General features: G+C 34.5%; 3 protein-coding genes across 3 annotated transcripts; 1 reads left to right on the plus strand and 2 right to left on the minus strand.

Moving 5' to 3' along the window:
• Nucleotides 1-260: 260 nt before the first annotated feature.
• LOC139866250 (uncharacterized) lies at nt 261-5,322 on the minus strand. Its single transcript, XM_071854434.1, has 4 exons — nt 2,201-5,322; nt 1,949-2,063; nt 1,510-1,627; nt 261-630 (listed from the first exon to the last, which is right to left on the minus strand). The coding sequence occupies exon 1, from the start codon at nt 5,193-5,195 to the stop codon at nt 2,328-2,330; it is 2,868 nt and encodes a 955-aa protein (XP_071710535.1). The 5' UTR covers nt 5,196-5,322; the 3' UTR covers nt 261-630; nt 1,510-1,627; nt 1,949-2,063; nt 2,201-2,327.
• A 1,691-nt stretch (nt 5,323-7,013) lies between these two features.
• Nucleotides 7,014-11,020, minus strand: LOC139867950 (wall-associated receptor kinase-like 1). The gene is made up of 3 exons (XM_071856293.1): nt 10,327-11,020; nt 8,785-8,937; nt 7,014-8,179 (listed from the first exon to the last, which is right to left on the minus strand). Exons 1-3 carry the CDS (start codon nt 11,018-11,020, stop codon nt 7,014-7,016), a joined length of 2,013 nt encoding a protein of 670 aa, XP_071712394.1.
• Nucleotides 11,021-15,186: 4,166 nt separating this feature from the next.
• Nucleotides 15,187-21,254, plus strand: LOC139867539 (ATP-dependent Clp protease ATP-binding subunit ClpA homolog CD4B, chloroplastic-like). Its single transcript, XM_071855904.1, has 10 exons — nt 15,187-15,345; nt 16,042-16,602; nt 16,718-16,833; nt 17,166-17,288; nt 17,374-17,559; nt 18,220-18,435; nt 18,744-18,961; nt 19,306-19,381; nt 19,739-19,828; nt 19,890-21,254. Exons 2-10 carry the CDS (start codon nt 16,044-16,046, stop codon nt 21,069-21,071), a joined length of 2,766 nt encoding a protein of 921 aa, XP_071712005.1. The 5' UTR covers nt 15,187-15,345; nt 16,042-16,043; the 3' UTR covers nt 21,072-21,254.
• The last annotated feature ends 4,005 nt before the right edge of the window (nt 21,255-25,259 follow it).

Raw genomic sequence — 25,259 nt, forward strand, 5'->3', positions numbered from 1 at the left:
TTCTTATTCTTATACGAAGTACTACTTTATTTTTCTTAAAAAGGACCAACGCAAAACTCATATAGAAACGAAAACGTGCGAGTCCAATTTTGCTTTGGCCTTCCCTCAACCCGTGTGAGTCCTCCATTTACATAAAGTTCCAAATGTTAACAAAACAGAAAAATATTACTGTATCTAAAAACATTGATACACCATTGAAAACAAACGGAAAGAACCCTTTTATGAACATGAATTTCTCACTCCAAAACAACATTCTTTGCTCTGCTAATGTACATATATGTATAACAATAACAATAAAAATAACAATGGTTGTAATTTGAGAAGGACCTCTTTTTTCAACCTAAACTCACACCATCTACTACTGTGTTTATATTTGCATCTATTTTCCTTCACATTCTATCCTATTTATTTTTATTATATTTATATATCTATAACCAAAATTGAACAATTACAAAAATGAAACACAAGTAAGCCAAAATTGTATTCATGTCAGCTGACAGAAATAACATTAAATCAAATAACTTGATCGTTAACCTCCTCTTTCATCTTTATCATCTCCATAACATTGGATCTTTCAAAATTGGCTGGAAGAAATCTGATCATATGGTGACGATGCAACAAAGATCTTTCCTACAAAAACATAATAGATATTGATGCAGTTAAGAGCTTAATACCTTCTAACAAACATTACAAAATACAAAATGAGGTGAACGGTACAAATGAGACATAACAAACTTCATACTACAGTGATCATAAACTAAAAGAGATATTAACTTGTTCCAGGATATGAATGATAAAAAAGTGAACCAAAGTTCAAATGAGTAGTTAACTAAGCTAAACCACTTATAATTCTATATAAAATATACAGGTCATTTTATTATAAAATATATAAGACAAGATACAGTTATTCATATCTCCCAAGTCAGAACTCATACTTAAAAAGCTTAAACTTTTCTATGCTTTTGGTCATTTACTACATATTAAAGTATTCTTTAAATGATTAAATCCCAGTTTTATTGTAGGCCGTATCTATGACATTTTGTTGTTTAATTTTGCCTACTATGGCCTATTATCTGCTAGTGTTCCATCTATGTAGTCGCAATAAAATGATGCACAATTTTTCTCTTGAACAGTTATGATTTTCTTATGTGACTCCTTTGACCCGTTTTAAATAAAAAAAAACAACCCAAATCAACCAGTTCATATGTAAACGTGTCGAACTGAACCAACCATTTATAGGTAGTTACTTCCAAATTAAGTAAACACGATACAAGGAAATTGCTGTTTTCAAATGTCAATGCAATACTCTGCTTACAAACACTATATGAAGTTGTTGACTTAGTACAGTTGACTTGATTTACTAGTCGCAACTGATTATGGCTAATTGCATATGGAAGTTATAGTGAAGCTATGTATAGACAACTAAAGTTTTGTGTAATTCTAATTCTTAAATAAACCAACTAAATTTATATAATAAATATAGTTGTAATGAAGTTTGTAGTTACTTACTTCTTCATTATTAAGTAATGAACCAAGACCTTCCCTCATATATGTTCATCGGTATCAAGAAATCGGTGAGCGTATTCAAAAAAACATCACTGATGTTCGAGTCTTCTACATCACCAACCTGTTTATCAAAGCAAGTTATGAGTGAACAATGGAATACAAAAAACTTAGAGGTGGCACTTTTGACCCATTTACTAATAACCCATAGATTCAGTATCATACAGATAAATTAAGATTGGCTATACAAAATGGGTCAAACAGAATCAATGGTGAAAACTCGCTGAAAGTGTATTATTACAGCATAGACCTCCAAGATCATTTAAATAAATAATCCGATTACTATATAAATTCTAGAAATATATTTATATTATATGTAATACATTAATCGTACATAACAACTATAAATCTATGTACATTAACAATATAACTGTTCATTACTTACGGAGAAGTTTTAATACTCAAATACGCCGGCGTTGAGAATCAATCTGTCCGATTTCATTTGACAACAAGAACAAAATATTTTCGCCAAACTCCTTAAACTTATTTTCTTCTCTTCTCTGCAAAATAACAATTATTATAGGCAATGTAGAACACAAAAAAGGATTAATGGCATGTACAATGTGCTTTTAGAATAGAAAAAAGAAAAAAAGAAAAAAAGAAAAAAAAAAATATAGAAAAGATTATGAAAAGTTGCCTGAAGAGAGTGAGCGTAACGATCTTTAGTTTTATTTGCTGTCATTAAACGTTTCGGTAACAATTTCTTGAACGGATATTAACAACGGATCAATGAATCGGCAGAAAAAGATTCAAATATTTTCAACTTATAATGCTGCTTCATTTGATGTATTAACCTCTCTCACATCGGTTTCTTCTTGACTCATCATATCGTTTAAACTAACTGAACCTGCAACCCAACCAAACTTCACCATTTTTTCAAAAACCTTTGCCACGTCATCATAACCACCGTTTTTCAATCCAACAATCAGAGTCTTACACGTGTCAAAACCAACTGTCACCCCTCTCGTCTTCAGTTCATCGATCGAAACCAAAGCTTCAGAAAATTTCCCTTTTTTGCAAAACCAGTCAATTAAAGTGTTGAAAGTTGGTGTTGATCCAAGCCCACAATTTAACATTCTATCAAATACCAAAAATGCCCTTTCGGTATCACCTTCTTTTTGACAACCGTTCACGAGTGATCCATAAACAAACTCGTCTGCTTGAATCCCATTCATACCCATCTCATCTAATAACCTAAACGCCTCAAAAAGATTCCCCGATTTACAATATCCATCGATCATTATCGAATAAGTCAAAGTGTTGACCATTATGCCTTTTTTCGGGAGTTCATCAAACAACTCCCGTGCCCTCGTTACATCACCACTTTTACATAGCCCGTTAATCAAACTATTATACGTGACAATATTCGGACGAACATTCTTCTTTAACATATCATTAAAAAACTCGAAAGCGCGTTCGATTTCATTTTGTTTAATGAACCCCGAAATCAAAGAACTATAAGCGAAAACATCGAGACAAAAACCTTTTTCTTGGGCCTCTAAAACAACTTCAATTGCTAACTCCATCATTTGATTCTTTGAAAAGCCTTGTACAAATGCATTGTAAATTTGTACATCGGGAAGAAAACTTTTTCCCACCAAATTTCTCAAATTCAAAATCGCTTCTTTCGAGTTTCCTTCTTTACAAAGACCATCAATCATCGATGCTAAAACAACTTGATCGGGAACAATTCCATAACCAATCATTTCTTCAAAATACATATTAGCAGTTTTAACTTGTGCAATATTATTATAAGCCGAAATAACCGCCCCATACGTAAAAGCATTAGGCTTTACACCATTTTCCATCATTTGATCTAAAAAGACTCGAGCTTTTTCCAATTTATCCCCCTTACACAAACCAAGAATTAACGAATTATAGCAATAAACATCGGGTGAAACACCTTTTTCCTTCATTCCTTCAAGAATCTCGATCGCCTTTTCGAATAAACCAAGCTTACACAACCCATCTATAATACAATTAAACGTCACAAGATTAACTTCTTCACCTTTTTCAACCATTTCATCTTTTAACTTAAACGCCTCATCAACTTCACCTTGTTTTAAAAACCCATCAATCAACGCAGTATAAGTTATATTATCAGGAGACAAACCCATAATTACCATATCTTCTAACAGTAATTTTGCATCTACTGATCTCTTCAATCTACATAACCCGTCAATTAAACTCGTGTAAGTAAAAATATCGGGTCTCAAACCTTTTTTCTCCATCGAACGTTTTAACTCAAAAGCTTCATCAACAAGGCCTACTTTACATAACCCACTAATAAGCACATTGTGTGTTACCAAACTCGGTTTATAACCTTTCATCCCCATTTCAGAAAACAATCTTTTAGCTTCATCTAATTTTCCATCTCTTGCATAACCACCAATCAAATTAGTGTACGTAAAATCATCAGGCTCTAACTTCTTTTTCAACATTTTTTCATACACATTCCAAAAAGACTCCATTTTATTTAGTTTCAACAAATCCTTCATTAGATTGTTAATCGACCGTAAAGTCAATCGAGGTTCGTTAATCTTCGACACCATTTCATCGTTTAAGCTTAAAGCTTCGTCTATTTTACCTTCTTTCATGAACCCGTTAATTAAAGAATCAAAAGCAACATGCTTTGGAGTCAAACCTAAATTTTTCATATCACTCAAAACCGAATTTGCATCACTTGATCTTTTTGCTTTGCATAATCCATCTATTATTACATTGTACGTATGCTCGTCGGGAATCAAACCCTTTTCAATCATCGATTTCTTATACTCAACGGCTTCATTAACACGTCCATATCTACATAACCCACCGATTAAAACATTGTATGTTACCAAATTAGGACTACAAATCTTCTCCATTTCCGAAAATACCCTTTTCGCGTCTTCCATTTTCCCACTTCTACTATAGGCGTTAATCAAATTACTATACGTATAAACATCAGGTGATACATTAGCCTCAACTAACCTCTCATACACCTTCCAAAACAAATCCAACTTATTATTCTTCAACAAATCGCTCATCAACGAATTCAAACAAATTGAATTTGGAAAACAATCAGCATACTTGTAACTTAATAATAAACTAACAGCTTCATCCAACATACATTTATTCTTATAAGCATAAAGAAGTTGTGTAAACCCTACGGAACTTAATCCAACACTTGTAACAGCATCAACAACATCCGAAATCGGTTTACGGGTATCTATCATTTTGTCTAATACGCCACTAGCATTTCGTAACTGATTTTTGTTACAAAAGTACAATGAAAGAATCAAAAAAGATTTCAAATTTTGAGAAGTACCCATTTCAGTAGCTGACCAATTGAAGAAAGTAAGCAGCTTTTTTGGATCACATGATTGATTTTGAAGAAGAATTGATTGGACTAAATCCGGGTTAAGTTTCTTATGTGGGTTTTGAAATGATTTGATACCTGAAACCCAATCAGTTTGATTGAGAATAAAAGTAATCTCTTTAACAATTTCGTCATCGTCTTGTTGGGTGGTCTTTGAGCTGCAGTATAAATTTGTAAACCCTAATCTTGAATTTAAAAACCCTAATCTTGATTTACAAAAAGAATGTATTATTCGATTTGGGTTTGGATGTATGAGCATCAATAATGCTTGCATCTTTCAGATATTGATGGAAAGCACACAGGGAATGAAAAAGAAAACAACGATACTATGTTGTGAAGACTCCGGATTTGTTTTGGACCGGGTCGGGTTTCCTTGGAAAGTTTAAGCATTCAAGGCCCAATCAATTGGAATCTTTGATAGGACATACAATGGATCATTTAGTCGGAGTTAAGTATAGTTTCGATTACAGGGTTATGAAAATTATTAATGTTGTGAAATGTGAATACATCTTCAAACAGACCCGGTGTTACAGAAAAAGAAAGGAAAAAAATATACAAAATTGCTCTTTTTGTATGTGTTTTTTCACTTTTTGTCCGTTTCCTCTGTGTATTTTAGTTTCTGCATTTTTCATCCTTAAAAAAATTTTAAAGTCCGAATTTCATCCATCACCTTAACGAAGGTTAACTGAGTCCGTTAAAACTATTCACATGGACTATCCACGTGATCTTTAACTAATCTTCGATGCAGTTACTACTAAAGTATGTGATTTATATATTTTTTTATATGAGAAAAACTACGTTTATCAACAAGGTTTAAAAGTTAAAAAAGTGATAGGAATAAATTGGTGCCATATTAGTTTCCTTGACGAGTAATTGTTGGTTAGCCATGTCAAATGCTGCAGTGAATTTGGAATATTAGCCCTTTCGCTCACGATTTCCAATACAAGCAGTTGATGGATCAATATAAGCAGTTGATGCATCAACAGTTGATGGATCAATACAAGCAACCTGATTACATACGAACCCCAACTTTTAAAGGGCCTTCAAGTTTTAATCCATGATATGTATATGTAAATGTTTAAGTCTATTTTAAATAAGAGGAAGAGTGTCCACCGTTCAGTTTTCAGATTTTTCTCAATTTATTTTGTTCGGTTAATTTGATTTATAAATTTAAGAAAACAAAACTGAAACAAAATACAGTTTCAAAACCGAAAGCAAATGAAAACCTAATTTGCATATGGTTCGATTTCGTTTAAATCAAAATTTGAATGAAATTATAGTTAAACCAGGGTTTTAATATAAAAGGCCAAACCACCGTTATACGAGATGTGAGAGATAAAGGGGGAACGTTGAATTTAAAAGAAAATACCACTTACAAGAGTTTGTCAATAAATAGATGTCGAAAATGTGTCTTAATTTGATTTATGGATGAATATATATGACATTTCATAGTTAACTTAGTTCAGTGTCTTAACTCTCAATAAAAAAAAATTGGGCAGGGAATTAAGGCAGATAGTAGTACTCGTTAGTTTTCAGAAGATTCTTACCTTACCTTATCGTTTGTTGACTTCTATCTAGTCTAGTTTTAAGTTAGCAGATTAAAAAGTGCAATGAAAAGGGTAAGTGTGTTTTTGTAACATGAAGATACTCCACACAGTATACCGGCATATCGAATTGACAGACGGCTATATTCCCTTAAATTTTACTCCCTCTTCTCAAATTACAGAAACTCCCAAAAAAAAAAAAAAAAAAAAAAAAAAAAAAAAAAAAAAAACCTTTGGTATTAAACAACTACTCGTACTAAATTTTTGTAGAAATGCCATCCAACTTTATTTTATTTTATTTTTATTTTTTTGGGAGTTTCTGTAAGTTGAAAAGAGGGAGTAAAAACTATTGAATCTTACACGCTGACTACCAAAACGAACTAAAAATATAAAACACAATTTGTAAGAACAAAACACAATCTGACCAATTTGATCGTATTTTGTATCATTGTCATTCATTGACTAATGTTATTATCAAGATTCGAGAATGTAAAAAATATAAAACACATTTTGTAAGAAAAATTTGACCATTCTGATCACATTTTGTATCATTGACTAATGTTATTATCTAAACTCAAGAATGTTGAGGTTGTATCATCATAGGTAACCATCGAAAACCCATCCTCGTACACTGAAGGTATAATATTGGTTTGAACCGTAGATGGAATGTGTGATGTTCGTAAGTTTTCTAACTCCATAGCTACTTCTTTCATTGTTGGTCTGTTTCTTCCATTCATATTCAAACACCGTAATGCAATGTGAGCTATAGCTAGAAGCTCATCCCTAGAACCTTCGTTAACGATCGTTGCATCAAAAATAGACATAACACGCTCTTCTTCCATAGCCAACATAAAATATGTAGCCAAATTTCTATGTTCACCAAATCTAGTTAAGGAAATTGGTCTTTCTCTGGTCAAAAGTTCAACCAAAACAACTCCAAAACTATAAACATCACTCTTCTCAGTGAATTGGCTAGATAGAAAATATGCAGGATCTAGGTAGCCAAACGTACCTTTGACTATAGTAGTCAAGTGAGTTTGCTCTAATGAAACAAATCTTGAAGTTCCAAAGTCCGCAATTTTAGCTCTATTCTTATCATCCAAAAGTATATTGCTAGTTTTAATGTCTCTATGATATATTGGAATTGAAGTTGATGAATGCAAGTAACCGAGTGCTCCTGCAACCTCTGTCGCTTTTTGTAATCTCATATTCAAAGACAATGGATATTCGTCATTATTGTTGTGAAGACAATCATATAATGTCCCATTTGAAATGAATTCGGAAACTAAAAGAGGAACGTCGGTTTCCAAACAACATCCTAATAATTTGACAACATTCCTATGATTAACTTGTGAAAGAATCACAACTTCGTTGATGAATTGTTCTAATTGGCTTTCATCAACTACTTTTGACTTCTTGACCGCAACGATCCTTCCATCTACTAACATTCCTCTATACACCGTACCTTGGCCTCCTCTACCGAGAATTCTATTCTCGTTGAAGTTATCGGTGGCCTTTTGCAAATCACGTGATGTGAAAAGTATGGTTTTATTAACTAAAGATGAATCAGCTTCTTGTTGTTGTTTTAGAAGTAAACCACTGTTGCGTTTGAAAAACCTTTTCCTTCTTCTATTTTCCTTTATTCTCTTGATCAGTTTGTAAAATACATAGCTCAATACCACGAGACAAAGTACACCCATGCTTATGCTAACGCCTGGATGCAAAACCCATATATAATGTAAAGTAATTAGGCTTATAAAGAGATTATTGATCTCTTAATCTGAACGGTTTTACATCATATGTTGCACTTAGACATAGTAAAAACTAGAATAGCAACCTGTGTACTGAACATCTACATACTATATGGAAATAATGTTTTACATCATACGTAGAATTTTGACATAATAGAAATATATTGACTTTATGGTCTAATATTGCTCAAGTTCATGGCATTTTAAGTAGTAAAGAGCCACATAAGCTCTGTTATATGATTGTTTTACAAGTATGCAATATCAAATCATATTATCTACAACTAATCAGTGACATCTTGAACATTATAAATCTACATGAGTTATTATATTTCATCATTTGTTTTGTTCAAGAAAATTGCATTGACTGGTATCGTAAAACTGCTTTATCCTTGCCCCATCTTCAAATTCTCATTCCAAACAAAGTTATTAACAATAATAGAGGGCGTACACATGTTAAAAAAGAAGAGTTTTCCAGTTTAGACACCAGTGAAGATGAGTATTAAAGGTAGAGGGCGTAAATGGACTATAGTTAACCATGTAGTAGAATATATAGGCCGGCTTTACGTACCTAGAATAATGCCCAAGGATATCTTGTTGCTTTGTCCTTCTTCAGGTAACAATCCACTATTTGTATAATAAGTACAATTAAGGTTTACGTATGTTGGAAACGAATACTCACAAAAACCTCCTTCATTCCTGCACTTTGCACAGTCTTCCGTAACTAAAAGCCCATATATAAAGTATATGTTATAAAACAAACGATAAACATATAACATTTCTCTTAAGACTACATAGAAAGTGTACTTTATTCATATATACAGTACCGTTACCATTTGTGACTTTTTCAAGGTCAATTCAAAGATAAAGATGCGTTGCAAGTGAGATTTGAACCTAAACTCACCCCAATATTATCTAGACTATCTTGTGATTGGTTAAAACATAACATATGTAAGTAAAGTAGTTAAATGAAGATCACATAACAGAAAGTTATTGTATAAATACATACCAACGCATCCATCTCCTAAGTATTGGTTTCCTTCAAAAGTTGGTTCCAAGTCACATGACCAAGTATCCACTAGAGTACCATTTCTCTTGGAGTATGATACAAATTCAAAGCGAGCGGAAGCATTTTTAAAACTTTACAAAATCATACTCTTTCACGGATCATTGTACAAAACTTTAGCAAACAAAACAAAATTAACGAAATTAAACAAGAGAAGATTAGAATACAACCTTTGTAGCCTTTTGAAGATCGAATCTGAAAAACCCAAAGAAGAGTTCCTCTAAACGGTAGACACCCAAAGTTCCAACCTTGTTTCAATCTATACCTTCTACTTAACGGATCTTTTCTTTTTCCTTATTTCCACCAAAACCGAACCCAATTATAGATCTCAAGTATTTTGGTTACTTGAAAAAGAGAAAGAGAAATATCATTTTGTATGTGTGTTTTTGTATCTCAAGTTTCTATATCTTTTCAATACCAAGATTTGGTATTATATAGAATTAAAATTGATACAATAATACATATAATACAAATATAAAGATTTTGAAAGATTTTGAAAGATTTGCAAAATCAAATCTTTATATAAAATAAGATTTATAACTCAAATCAAATTTTATTTATATCAAATCAAATCTTATTTATTATATAAAATATGATTATAGTACAAATCTTTATATAAAATAAGATTTATAAATTAAATCAAATCTTATTTATATTAAATCAAATCTTATATATTATATAAAATATGATTTGCAAAATCTAATCAAATCTCTACATATTTAGATTTGTAAGTATATGTACACACATAAAAAAAAAACTTACTTAATTTATTAAACCATTAACTAATGATTAATAAATTAATTTCCGATTAGAAGGTATATCAAACAATTTACGATTGGCCTTTGTGTGTGACCGAATAGGATAAATGGACTTTTATTATTTAATGTCATGGGCATATCTTCGGAATATATGTACCACGGTCAAACCACGGTCGAACCATAGCCAACCCGAGAACATATTTCCAACAATTTCGACCCATCCGTAATAAGTTCCTTAATCCTCCATTACCATAATAAGTTATTACTCCATTAGACCCCTTATTATTACCACAACAACTTATTTCATTAAAATCAATTTCTGACAACGTCCAGAACAGTGTTACCGGAACAACCTCGGAAACATTACCAATCCTTCCTTCATCCAAATACGAATTTTCATCAACTAAAAACGCGGACCCACAAGATCGTTCATCTTCACCAGTAAGTTTCACATCGAACGATTTCAAATAATACGGAATCGTTGTTTGGCAACAATTTATACCAAAACAACCGTTTTTCTCATTAGTATTAGTATCATTACCACAACTCGTTGAACAACCGCTAATCACATTACCATTGTCCAAAATTGCAACATTACCACACCCTTGAAGAACTAGTTTATTTTGAGAACTCGAAAACCAAAATGGACTGTCACCCAGATCGACACTTTTTATATCCTGATGTGCGTTTTGGCAACCCAAAGTTGACGTCACGGTTGGCGTATTAACAGTGATGGTTTGATTACGCAAGTCAATATTTATGATCTGTAGGTGGTTGAGTGTGGATAGATATGGCGTCGATGAGTTGCATTCAACAACGTACCAATTGTTAACGGCACACGTTGATCCGATACCGAAAGGATATGGAATCATAACGTTTCCACATGTATCATTACACCCAAGTTTGGCATATTTTAGAACTTGTTGTGATGTTGTTACTGATAGGAAGATAAGTAGTAAAGAACAGGTTTGAAATAACTTCATTTTTGTAGAGAGGTATAAGTTTGAAACCAGAAATTGTAATGATCCGTTTTTATGTTTTATAACGATAACGATTATTATATTATTAAGAGCTACTTGGAATAATATTAAAATGGTGACCAAATATTTAATGGTTAGTGGGTGTGATTCAGGGAACCCAGAACCAACTTGCAAATTATTCGATGGGTGATCATATCCAAATGTGGTTAGTGGGCGTGATCGAGATCCGATCTTTGACCCGAGAGAGTCTACGCCGTCAAAATAGACAGAAACTTATATATTTTTTTATATTAGTGTGTGAATACATAATTTGAAAGGAAGACATATACACGTTCAATAAGACTGGTTATAACCCAGCGTGAAATGGGAGGCATGAGATGAGGTGGACGGTGTTGACGACACCTGACGCCGTTATCCCGGCGTCAAATTTTGACGGAAAACAAGGTCAGTCAATAAATTGACGAAAGAGGGAGAAGAGTGAGGGAGAGGGAAGGACCAATGAGCATGAGAGAGAGAAAGTATTTTTGTTACGGAGTATTTATTTATTTATTTTTTTCACCCAATTTCCAATCAGATTTTACCACACAATCCTTCAAATATTTGACACAAAAACTTGACATTTTGGGTTAACGGAAGTCAAGTACAGTCACAGTCAAAAACCCACTTTTTCACCAAAAAGTGCACAATCTGACTCTGACATCACAGTCAGGGTTGAAAACAGTCTAAGATAACCCAAGTCATATCTGATCAAAAAGGTTCCGAGGGCTTTTAAAATATTGGTTACACAAGATGGAATGAACCACTCAAGGGGGCATGGAATAGTTGGTTGTCCTAAGAGCTCTCGTGTCTGACGTTAATTTGGCCGTCGCCACTCACTGAGGCGGTATCGACCATCGGTTCCACACCGGGCCGACATCAATCTTGTTGTCGGTCGTCATCGTCGAGCAATTGACGGTGTTTTTTTTTTTTATCGTTTGAACTTTGAGAATTTGAATTTTAGCCTTCAACCGCTGTATTCAACTTAATTATTTTTTATTTTATCTTTTTTAATTTTTAATATTACCACTTTTCAATCATTTTTCTCACCACTTCCATTCAACATTCTATCATTTTATTCACTTTACCATTCAATATTAAAAGTATCATATTATTTATTTTTGTATCGTCTTCTTTGAGTTCTTTCCACAACGATTTCACAAACTATACACTCGACCTATTAGATGCTGTTGATTCTTCTAACGACGAAGTGAACTCACGTCGTTGCATACGCCGTGATCATTAATCGTGGACACGATCATTTGATGAACGATTATTTTGACGAGGGTTGCAAATACGATGATGAAAAATTCAAACAATGATTTCAGATGCGGCAACATGTTTTTATAAGAATTATGGATGCTATTCTAAGCTTCTCTGCAAATTCATTGTCGGAATATTTTAGATGGTTTCATCGGAGACAAATTCACGTGAAAAATGGAGTACTAGTACACATTTAAAGATTACGGCCACATTATGTCAGCTAGCATAAGGTTATACACCAAATGCTTTAGATGAGTATATGCAAATGTCTGAACGAGCTAGCATACGGTTATACCCTACATTTTAGTAACTTACAGATAGTATGAAGATGAACTTGAAGAGTTATAAAGTAGCTATGGGTGTGTTTGGACGAAATTAGCTGGAGCTTATTTTTAAAGCTGGTAGCTGGAGCTTATTATTTTTTAGAAGTGTTTGGTAAACCAGCTGGAGCTTATTTTTCAGTTCATAAGCTCTACTTTTTTTCATAAGCTACTATAAGGATGTGTTTGGCACACAAGCTTTTAGGAGCTTATGGGAGTTTAAGCTTATTTTTGTCATAAGCTCCAGCTTCTAGCCTTGTTTGGTAGACAAATTTTTCAGAGCTTATAAAAAAATAAGCTCCAGAAAAATAAGATAGTTGAAGTAGCTTTTGACCATAAGCTAGAAAGCTTATGAAAGTAAAATTACATTATTGGCCCTTAAATCATTATTTATCATTTATTTTTTGTCCCTTTATGTCATTTTACATACATAAGCTCCAGCTACTTTACCAAACGCTTATAAAACATAAGCTCCAGCTTCTAGCTTAAAAAATAAGTTCCAGCTTCTAGCTCCAGCTAGAATCTCCAGCTCCAGCTACAAGCTAGTTTCGTCCAAACACACAACTTATTTTTTAAAAGCTAATGATTTTCACAAGCTCTACTTTTTATGTATACCAAACAAAGCTTATGATTTGGAGCTTATTAAAATCATAAGCTCAAGTAGGGATGACATCGGGCCGGGTTTGGGCCGGGTTTGAGTAATCCCGGACCCGGACCCGATAAGAAAAACTAGTCCCAAACCCGGACCAAATACCCGACGGGTAAACGGGTTTACTAACTAGCGGGTAAACGGGTTTACCCGCGGGTAAACGGGTTTACCGTTTTACCCGCGGGTAAACGTGTACCCGTTTACTTTTTTTTTAGCAAATAAATACATTACCAAAAGCATATACAATCTATAACTCTGTAAATTATCTGCTTTATTTATATGTGTATATTTGTACAGTATATATTATTTCCTATTTTCAATTATTATCACTATTAATTTTTAAATATTTTTATAAATCAGATTCTTGATTTGAATGCAGATGAAAATGTGAATTGATAGATGATAAATAAATATATAAATTCGTATTGACCATGTAATCAACATATTTTTTAATTTAATTTTTGTTATTATTCATTTTTAATTTTTATTGTTATTATTATTATTATGCGGGTATACGGGCCGGGTAAACGGGCCGGGTAGACGGGTCTTTATTTAATCCCAGACCCGAACCCGAACCCGAATATTTTTTGAAAATCAATCCCATACCCGAACCGAGACCCGTAGACCCGGACCCGACCTGACCAATTATGTCGGGTTTCGGTTTTTTCCGTCGGGTTCGGGCTTTTCTGCCATCCCTAAGCTCAAGCTCATATAAGCTTCCATAAGCTCTCCTAAGCTGGTGCGCCAAACACACCCGAAAAAAGTAGAGCTTATGAACCGGAAAATAAGCTCCGGCTAGTTTACCAAACACTTATAAAAAATAATAAGCTCCAGCTACCAGCTTTAAAAATAAGCTCCAGCTCCAGCTCTAACCCATAAGCTCCAGCTCCAACTATAAACTCCAGCTCCAGCTAGTTTCGTCCAAACACACCCTTAAAAATAAGTTATTTCTAGTAGCTTATGTAAAAAAGTAGAACTTATGAACTGAAAAATAAACTCAGTTAGTTTACCAAACACTTATAAAAAAATGAGCTCCAGCTACCAACTTTAGAAATAAGCTCAAGCTCCATCTCTAACTCTGTAACTCATAAGCTCCAACTCTAACACTAGCTGCTTTCATCCAAACACACAAGCTGAATGAACAAAAAAAGGCCCTCATTTTAGTGATGTGGGTGAAAAACCCAATTAGAAAAGTTAAACAAACAAATGGCTCAACCTTCTTGGTTGACATACAATGACTGTTTTTCTTGAATTTAAAACATTTCCTCTTTATCACGATTGTTCTGCTTAAGCCCTCATGTGCAAAGCGCATGTTAAAATTTAACGAGATTATACTAACAATTGTTAGTAAGAGGGACCTATCATGTAATAATAGTGACCAATCAAGTAGAAAAAAAAGATGAGTAATAAAAGTGAAAAGTAAGATACGTAAATGTTAGGACCAATTGAGTAATTTTCTCAAACTTTAAAACATAAAATACAAAGAATGAGCCAATAGCCTAGTGGCGAATGACTCACTCTCCCTTAGGGGAGGTGAGGGTTCGATTCCCACTAGGTGAGGATTTTCCAAATAATTGGATTAAAAACCATTCTTACCGGGCCCAAATGATCCTTTGGTCCCACGCATGCGAAGATTGAAACAATGACAATGCAGGTTCGATTATCGGGCCTGGCATGCTGTGGGTAAATGGGTGATGGTGTTTCGCCAGGCTCCAGTGAGTTACCGGATACCGCTGGATGGGTTGACAAAGTCAACACAGAGCTAACATGTCCATGCAGTGTTTTTTGAAATAACAAAAATACAAAGAAAGGACAAAAACGTGGAGATTACAAAGTTAGGGTTATCTAATTAAAAAAAGTGCAAGCAAAAGGGTAAGGTTAAGGTTGGTGGTGACCTTTTTTTGTTACAACAACAAGGTGCACACCATCATCCATCATCATCCGATAGACCGGCGGCTATATTCACCTACATTTCACTCTCTTCTCTTCCTTCAACTAACAAAACCCCCCAATTTTTCTCTCCACACCTGCTCCTAATTTTTTAAGCTCCTGAAATTTCGGTAAACTATTCCTCACTTTATATACTTCATTCTTCTTTTAATGGCGTGAAATGTGAAACATTTACTTTATTTGACCTAATAGTAATTTGTTATGGTATATATATTCATTTGTATCTATCTGTGTATACGTTTTATGATTTTGAAGCTTTCAGGTGTAGTTTGTTGTGATTGAATTTGATTAGTAATGCTAATTTTCAAGTTTTCTTGTGGAATAAGAAACTAAATTTTGTGACGTTTGTTTGACCTATTGCATTTGGATACACGTATATGTATATGTATATATACAGGTAAAGGGTATATGACAATGCCAAAGTTTGAATCTTTTTGAATTACATAAATTAACATTTTTTACAGTCTTAATATTTTTTGTTTATTTTAAGTTAGTTAGATACATATAAGCTTGGATGAAGATTTGATGCAAGTTAAAATGTCATAGATGCACAGATTCACACATATGCACATGGTTTACAAATCTAGAGTTGTAATTTTGTTGACTTCAATGCTTTTAAAAATTAAAATGTTATTCAACACTTCAATAGTGATATGTAGGAAAAGTATGTTACATTTGTCTACTTAATCGGTTCAGATTTACAAGGTTAAGCGTTTATAGCATTGCGAATGGAATATTAGATCATGTGGTTCCTTTCAGTTGTCACTAGTTTAAATCTGACAGTATTGATTATTGGTTTGCTGCAGATATGGCCGGGGCTCTAATTCACGCTGCTTGTTTTCCCGTTCGTGAAAAGAAGCATCAGACAAATGGAACCGTAAAGGGTAAAAGAACTGTTAAAATGATGTCGTGTTCATACGCACCGCCAATGAGAATTAGAACCTTTTCGGGATTAAGAGGCTCAAATGCATTAGATAATATAACAAAAACAGGCCACAATTTTCATTCTAAGGTTGCTTTAGCAACATCCGTTCGACAACGAAAGGTGGGCAATCGAATTGTACCAAAAGCTATGTTTGAGCGATTTACCGAGAAGGCTATAAAGGTAATTATGCTCGCACAAGAGGAAGCACGACGTTTAGGTCATAATTTTGTTGGGACCGAGCAAATATTACTAGGTCTTATTGGTGAAGGAACTGGTATTGCCGCTAAGGTTTTGAAGTCATTGGGGATTAATTTGAAAGATGCGCGTGTTGAAGTTGAGAAAATTATTGGTCGGGGTAGTGGATTTGTTGCCGTTGAGATCCCGTTTACTCCTCGAGCTAAACGTGTTTTGGAACTTTCGTTGGAGGAAGCCCGCCAACTCGGTGTTCTATTCTTTCCTCTTATATTACTTTGTGTTTACCTTATAATTACTCGTAATACCTATCGAGCGACCTTATAATAAAGTAATCTTATTGCCAAAAATGCTTAATCTTGTAGGTCACAACTATATCGGATCAGAGCACTTACTACTTGGTTTGCTTCGAGAGGGTGAAGGTGTTGCCGCCCGTGTTCTGGAAAATTTAGGAGCTGAACCCACTAACATTCGTACTCAGGCAAGCTTATTGTTTAACTACCATCACTATCCTATTAATATTATCATTATCATTATCATTATATCACCATTATTAAGGATTTTGCTAGCGACACCCTTAAGGGTTGTCGTTAACACGCATAAAACACTTGTATATAGCATTTGGTTATTAACTTTATGGTGGCGGTTACCTGATTGTACAAGTGTTTTATGTGTCTTGACGACAGCCGACAACCCAACCCTTAGGGTTGTCGTGAGCAAATTTTTTTATTATTGTATTGTTATTTCTAAAATTTCAGCATTGGGTGTTATTTCTTAAATTTTGTTCAATATTTATTGGTCTATTATGAGTAGGTGATTCGAATGGTTGGTGAGAGTGCAGAAGCTGTTGGTGCGGGTGTCGGAGGTGGAACGTCTGGCAGCAAAATGCCGACATTGGAGGAGTATGGCACAAACTTAACGAAGCTCGCCGAAGAGGTACTATGGAAAATCTATTTTTTTAGGTGACTTATATATTTTATTCAATGATTGGTTCTAAAAAAGGTTTCCTTTTTTAATATAGGGTAAGCTGGATCCTGTAGTTGGAAGGCAGCCACAAATCGAACGAGTAACGCAGATTTTGGGACGTCGAACGAAGAATAATCCCTGTCTAATTGGAGAGCCTGGTGTAGGAAAGACAGCCATTGCAGAAGGTCTCGCGCAAAGAATTGCAAATGGTGATGTCCCTGAAACAATTGAGGGTAAAAAGGTAAGTTTGAGTTTTAGGTGTTTAGATGTGCGTTTTAGAAATGATTATGAGATATTGTATAATCAGCATGCGATAATTTGTATGTGGTTGTGTAGCTTGATACTTGGTCATTCGAGTGTCTAAGAAATGCTGATTTTATAACAAACATTCTTGCATATTGCTTCGGATATGAGATTCGTCAACTGTAATAACAGGTTTAGAGATTATATATTTATGACTTTTGTAGAATATATGTAATTTGATGTCTATGTATCTGTCAGTTGTATTATGTTCTAAATAATAATAATGACGTTAACAGTACGAAATGTAGGTGAAAAGGTCAATACTTATAGGTAAGAATGAGGGGATATACATGTAATTATAATTATTTCGTAAATTGTGAATAATTTTCTGTTGCAACTGGTATAGACCTGAATATCCTAACTTATGTATCCTATATTATATCCGATCTTAAAATAATCAGATCTTATTATTCAAAATGTTTTGCTTGAACACTAAAAAACTGATTATTGTTGACTTCAATTAGATAATTAATATGATAGCACAAATCCTAACACCATGTTTTTTATTATGGTTTCAGTATTTGTACTTGGTTAGAAGGATTGCATATATCAGATATTTTTAACGCTTATTAAATTACTTATATAAATGTATAATCAGGTGATAACACTAGACATGGGTCTTCTTGTTGCTGGCACAAAATACCGTGGGGAGTTTGAAGAAAGGTTAAAGAAGTTGATGGAAGAAATCAAACAAAGTGATGACATCATCCTGTTTATCGACGAGGTTCACACGCTAATTGGAGCTGGAGCAGCAGAAGGTGCTATTGATGCTGCTAACATATTGAAACCCGCTCTCGCCAGAGGTGAATTGCAGGTAACCAATCATACACTATTAACATCTTAGTTCACCTTTTAAATTATGTTTTTATGCTACAACGATTTTATAAATAGTTTTATCACCGGATCATTTAAATAATCAAGATAAAGGAAGCAACTTTATAACATAAATGAAGCAATTTGAATACTCTGATATTTCTTCTCAACTGATTATGTGAAGTATATGCTTATTTTTAACAGATGATGTTACAATGATGGCCCCTGAACTATTACCTTATTACAATACAATGTGTCTATTTTTAATACCTTGTATGATGTTCTAAGGTTCATGGTGTTATGTGACAGTGTATTGGGGCTACAACCCTTGATGAGTACAGAAAGCATATTGAGAAAGATCCAGCTTTGGAGAGACGATTTCAACCTGTGAAGGTACCTGAGCCCTCTGTTGAGGAAACAATACAGATCTTGAAAGGACTTCGAGAACGATATGAAATTCATCATAAGCTTCGTTACACTGATGATGCTGTTGTTGCTGCAGCCGAGTTGTCTCACCAATATATAAGGTATCTCCATGTGTGTGTAAAACCTTATAAATTCCTTAACTACAAAATTATGGATTATTACTCGTAACAATATAGTTGTCTGAATCTCTCATAATACATTCATGAAGTATTAAGTTTCAAATAATTAGATAAAAAAGTTGACGGGCTGGCCCAAGGGGCCAACCCGAATCAATATCACCTGCTTGACCCCTTGTCCCATCCGAACCGCCCATTTTACCTTCTAATACGGTGGGTTCAATCTGTTACCTTTTAGGTTTTGTAGTGCTATTCTTATATCACTATCTTTTTTTTTTTTTGGAACGGCTCTTATATCACCATATGGTTTTTGTCTTTATATGTTGCAGTGACCGTTTTCTTCCTGATAAAGCAATCGATTTGATTGATGAAGCTGGATCTCGTGTCCGTCTTCGCCATGCACAGGTACATGTTTCTGTATATTTTGTCTCTGTTTCTACCCACTGTTTGCAAAAAAAAGGTGTTAAAATGGGCGGCCAGGTGGGTTGGGTAACGGGTCAGGCCATGTTAGGTTGACATAGAACATTTTTCTGTACAAAATTTTTCTAATTGTAGATTGTAGATATTATATTTTGATTACACTTTGAAAGACTAACCAATCTCTATAAGGCTAACTTTTTGATTTTGCTTGTTTGATATGTTCATGGTAGAACGTAGAACATAACCCGAATTGACCCATATCCAAATAGGTCAAAATTTAACTTCTTTATGTAATTGATTTTACGTGTGCTAACTGGGACAAAATGTTGGTGCTTGACATAGCTACCTGAGGAAGCCAGAGAGCTTGAGAAAGATCTTAGACAGATTACAAAGGAGAAGAACGAAGCTGTTCGTGGCCAGGACTTTGAAAAGGTAATTTCTTTCTTCATCATTTTGACTTTGACTTTGATTTGATGTGTTCGATTTTAAACAGGCAGGGGAGCTACGAGACAGAGAAATGGATCTCAAAATTCAAATTTCAGCTCTCATTGATAAGAACAAGGAGATGAGTAAAGCTGAGAGCGAGGCAGGTGATGTGGGTCCCACTGTAACAGAAGCCGACATTCAACATATCGTTTCCACTTGGACTGGTATACCAGTAGAAAAAGTCTCTAGTGATGAATCTGAACGTCTCCTTAAAATGGAAGACACCCTCCATACACGAATTATCGGTCAAGATGAAGCCGTCAAAGCCATAAGCCGTGCCATCCGCCGAGCCCGCGTCGGTCTCAAAAACCCTAACCGTCCTATCGCCAGTTTCATATTTTCCGGACCCACCGGTGTCGGAAAATCTGAACTCGCCAAATCGTTAGCCGCGTATTACTTCGGTTCAGAAGAAGCCATGATTCGTCTTGACATGAGTGAGTTCATGGAACGACACACCGTCTCGAAACTCATCGGTTCACCGCCTGGGTACGTCGGCTACACCGAAGGTGGTCAGTTAACCGAGGCGGTTCGCCGCCGCCCTTACACCGTGGTCCTATTCGACGAAATCGAAAAGGCGCACCCTGATGTGTTTAACATGATGCTTCAAATTCTTGAAGATGGAAGGTTGACCGATAGTAAAGGACGAACGGTTGACTTTAAGAACACTCTTTTAATCATGACATCCAATATAGGAAGTAGCGTGATCGAAAAAGGTGGAAGAAGAATCGGATTCGATCTCGATTACGACGAGAAAGATAGTAGTTACAACCGAATCAAAAGTTTAGTAACCGAGGAATTAAAACAGTATTTTAGGCCCGAGTTCTTGAACAGGTTGGATGAAATGATAGTGTTTAGACAGTTGACTAAGTTGGAAGTCAAAGAAATTGCTGACATCATGTTGAAGGAAGTTTTTGAAAGGTTAAAGGGTAAAGAAATTGAACTTCAAGTGACGGATAGATTTAGAGATCGAGTGGTGGAAGAAGGTTATGATCCGAGTTATGGTGCGAGGCCGTTAAGGAGAGCGATTATGCGGCTTTTGGAAGATAGTATGGCTGAAAAAATGCTTGCACGTGAGATTAAGGAGGGCGATTCGGTCATTTGTGACGTTGATTCGGATGGTAATGTGACGGTTCTTAATGGTAGTGGTGGTGCTCCGCCGGAGGTTTTGCCTGAACCAATTGCAGTATAGAAGAGATCATTTCGCAGGTTCTTGTTCTTGTTTACAACGTTTTTATTAGTTTTTATCGATAGACTCGTGAACGTTCTTTGTTTACTTAATTTTGTTTTGAATCAGTTGAGTTAGGTTTACGTTCCAAGGATTTTGTATATATTACATTTTTTTGTTGTTGGCAAAATAGCGAATACTATTAAAATGAGAGATACCTTCATTGAATAATGAAGGATCTCAAAATTGATTACAACAACACGAACCATTTTAAGGCTCGAAAATGAGTAAGAAAACTAAATAACCCTAAGGAAACTAACTCAAATCGAGCCTCAACCGGCTTGCATGCCACGACAAAACTAAGCAAACGAATACATCACAAACCATAAGCTATAAACTAAAAGACTGAGAGCTAAAAGAAATAACAAAAAAGCGACGATTCACAACTAAAGCAATTACCAATCATGGGCTAAATTAATCAGCTTTGGGAGTAGCATTACCGTTCCTTAAATCCGGACGATTAGTAATCCCGTCTTCCTTATTGATCCGGACCCCTTTTCCTTTCCTCGAATTGAAAGTATAAGTAATCATGTTTGCCGACTTGCTACTAACAAGTGTACCAGTCATCGGAGGAATTTCACCACGGTCCACTAAATCTTGGAAAAAACTTTTATGAACCGTATTCGACGGACCACCTTCACCTTCACCTTCATTCTGGGGCGCACCCTGACCAACCACCGAATTCTTTTTTTTCTTGTTCTTCTTTGGCCGTTTTTGAATAGAACAACTTGCTTCCTCAACCCCTATAGCACCATTAACAGACTGATCGCAAGGGACTAAAGTGGCCGGGTTATCAATTGAAGAGTCGATTATGTTTGGGACCAATATAACCAGAACGGTAGAACCCGAAGGCTCGGCCACAAGATCATCACCAACAGCAGAAGGTACAGAATCTATTACACTTTTACAACGAAGGTCTAGGCTGTTTGAAATATCAACATCAATACTCCCAAACTGAATGTCGGTACCAAGATTACCTTCATCAACTTCCACATCCACTTCGACCTCAGTATTATTATTATTATATATATTACATGACCAACAAAATGTGCAAGATTTTGTGAGGTTGGAATACTAAGATGATTTTGTATTGATAGTTTTTGTTTAATTTAAATTTGATTCATAAGTTGGTCATTCAACTTGTCTGATTATGTGTTGGGTCGATTCTTATAAGAACGTGTGGTTTAGATTTCGGGTCTATAAAGGTTGATTTGATAAAAGAGCAAGTGATAATGGGTTTTGCATTTGTACATATATTTAATCAAGTGTATTATGTATAGTTTATATGTTTATGAAAATGAGAATGCAATGCAAGGCTACAAAAGTGCTAATCGCTTTATTTTTTTTTGTTTATCTACATTTCGTGTACTTTAAAGGACCGTTAAATGGGTTAATGGATTGGGGTTAACAGTTAAAGGTGCGATCGAGAACCACAAAGATGTAAAGAACAACATGACCTTTTAAATTATAACGATTTTTTCATGCAAGTTGAATAGTAGATTACATGTGAACATTTTAAAGTATGTTAATGTTAAAAACAAAATAGCCCGTGGTCACCTTTTAGACCATATATAATCGGGCATTACCCACCACCTCTCACGCCCCAAAAATCTAGGTGGCATCTCACTTGGCAAGCCCCTGACGCCCATAACGGGGCATCACCCGTGACGCTTTCGGAGCGTCAGTCAAAAATCTGATGGAAAAAAAGGTAGGCGTCAGAATTTTTTGGACCAATCAGATTTCTCCATTAATTTTTATATATTATTAAATTATATATTTTAAACCCAACTTCCAATAATATTTTACCACATCACCTATCACCAATTTAACACTCAAATTTAACACTTCACATTAAAAAACTTCACTTCTTAACATTGCCACATCACCACATTTGCCTTTGATATCAAAGTGAGGGTTAAAAATGGTCTTAATCACTTTTATAATTTTATTTTTTTTAAAGATACTTTTATAATTTATAATCATACTTTTATGTTGTAGATCAATTTGTGAATACGCAAACATATCATATTTAATATGTAAATATGTATTTTGAAAGTTTTTAACTTTAAATTGTCAATAATATGAGCATTACGTGAAATGTTTATGTAATTTATTGTGTTTACATGAAAAACCATTTAAGTTAAAATCATGTACTAATTTTGCACCTTTTCTGATTCTCATTTGTACATTAGTAAGTGATTTCTCACACTATAACTCAAACAGATTATTTGTTGAGCTAACTTTGGAGTAAAGAACAGATAATTCAACTCAATAAACCATTTTGTAAATGACAAGTAATAGAATGCAAGGAAAACATGTCGGAAACAAAACAAATATGTTTCAGCTCACACGACGGAAACAAAAGCATGAATGTCCACAGTAGTAGGGCATTTCATCAATCACTTGAATAAGATTGTCTTCGCGTAGTGTCATCGCATTTTCATGTGCGCTCTCTGTAAGTGAAGCTTTAGTGAGTTGCTACTTAAGCCCGTGTGCTTTCCACAAATCTCGCAGACTTTCATTGATGGTCTCTTTTGTTGTTGCAACTCCATTGAGATCTTTCCATGCAATTTTTCGTCCAAATCTGTAAGTACCTTTGCGAAACCAGCATTGGGTTGGGCCAGTTTGTGACTTCTTTTTAGAGCATTCCATGCTTTCAGCAACGTGTAGTTCCTGTACAAGTAGAAAAACATAAATATAAGACACCATCAGAATCAAAACTTTATTTTTGTGAAAAAAAACATAGATGTAATCAGTGACGGATCTATGAATCGTAGTCACTGATGTCACTAGTTAAAAGCTCAAAAAAATTTGCACTATCCAACAGTGTCACCAAAAAAAAAAAATAAAAAAAAAATTACACTGTATCACTAGTTAAACGCCCAAAATTTTTTCCACTGAATCGCGTATTTCAGTGGTTGTCCGTGCTACCACTGGGCTTAAACTAGATCCGCCCTTGGATGTAATGGTTGTTTGACACACATTACAGACTGAGTAAGAGCGCAAAAAGTAGTTGTAGATAAAAGGTGGCAAAATGGGGGGTTTACCCAGCTGCACTTTTGTGGTTCCATATAGACTAAAGTATCATATACATATGTATGAATACAATTTGAGCTTATTATTATTATACTAATAACCGAATGTCATCATTTGATGTGCTTCCTACTTTGTGTTCATATAAAGAAAAGTATGTTGCAATCAGTTGCATAAAGTGAACCCACATATAGATTAACTACATATAGACGAAAGAAGTTTTAATGCGATTCTAATTCTTACCTAGACAGACTAATTAATATTATATTATTAAACCTAAATGAAGCTTGTAATTACTTACTTCTTCATCATCAAGTAGGCAAGAACAACTGTTGCACTCCTGCTTTTTCCTTCAAAGCAATGAACCAGAACCTTCCCTCCTTTTTGTTCAACAGAATCAATAAATTTATGAGCTTCTTCAAAAATTTCACTGATGTTTGAGTCATCTTCATCACCAATCTGTTTATCAAAGCAAGTTATGAGTGAACAATACATTAAAAATCATATTGGTGGCAATTTGTTGACCCGTTAATAATTGATAGATTCCGGATCATGCACAGTGGCAGTCTAGGAATCATAGTCACCAGTATTAGTAGTTGAAAGCTTAAAAAAATTTACACTTATCCAAGAGTATCACTAAAGAAAAATTACACTATCAAACAGTATCACTAATTAAAAGCCCAAAAAAAATTCCACTAGATGGCTTGTTTCAATGGCCAGTGGCCGCCCTTATTCATGCGGTTAAATATCGATTGGCTATAAAAACATGGGTCAAATACTCAAATGGGATCAAACAATTAAAGTTGTCCATATTGTAGCTAGATCATTTAAACAAAATTACAGTTACCAATTTATAGTAATTTTTGTAGACTAATTACTTAAAGATTTGGGAAGTTCAACCAACCTGTCCAACCCATTTCGTGGCTACAAAGAATTAACCATTCTGACCCATTACCTAACCGGCTCATTTTCCATCTCAAAAATTACTGTGTACATTAACAATACGATTCATCACTTACGGAGATATTTAGATACTCAAATAACTCTGGACGTTGAGAATCAAACTGTCCGATTTCATTACAACACAAGCACAAAATATGTGTAATCCCTAAATGTTTT

Source organism: Rutidosis leptorrhynchoides, chromosome 9 (assembly GCF_046630445.1).
Source record: "Rutidosis leptorrhynchoides isolate AG116_Rl617_1_P2 chromosome 9, CSIRO_AGI_Rlap_v1, whole genome shotgun sequence".
NCBI lineage: Eukaryota > Viridiplantae > Streptophyta > Magnoliopsida > Asterales > Asteraceae > Rutidosis > Rutidosis leptorrhynchoides.

What these genes read in the sequence shown, in the direction of transcription:
- LOC139867950 (XM_071856293.1), bottom strand. Translation starts at nt 11,020, where the DNA reads ATGAAGTTATTTCAAACCTGTTCTTTACTACTTATCTTCCTATCAGTA. An exon ending in TAATGAAATAAGTTGTTGTG is followed by an intron (nt 8,938 to 10,326) that starts GTAATAATAAGG and finishes ATGGGCTTTTAG; the next exon opens with TTACGGAAGACTGTGCAAAG. An exon ending in ATCCTTGGGCATTATTCTAG is followed by an intron (nt 8,180 to 8,784) that starts GTACGTAAAGCC and finishes TTTTGCATCCAG; the next exon opens with GCGTTAGCATAAGCATGGGT.
- LOC139866250 (XM_071854434.1), bottom strand. Translation starts at nt 5,195, where the DNA reads ATGCAAGCATTATTGATGCTCATACATCCAAACCCAAATCGAATAATA.
- LOC139867539 (XM_071855904.1), top strand. Translation starts at nt 16,044, where the DNA reads ATGGCCGGGGCTCTAATTCACGCTGCTTGTTTTCCCGTTCGTGAAAAG. An exon ending in GGAGGAAGCCCGCCAACTCG is followed by an intron (nt 16,603 to 16,717) that starts GTGTTCTATTCT and finishes TTAATCTTGTAG; the next exon opens with GTCACAACTATATCGGATCA. An exon ending in TTGTCTCACCAATATATAAG is followed by an intron (nt 18,962 to 19,305) that starts GTATCTCCATGT and finishes TATATGTTGCAG; the next exon opens with TGACCGTTTTCTTCCTGATA.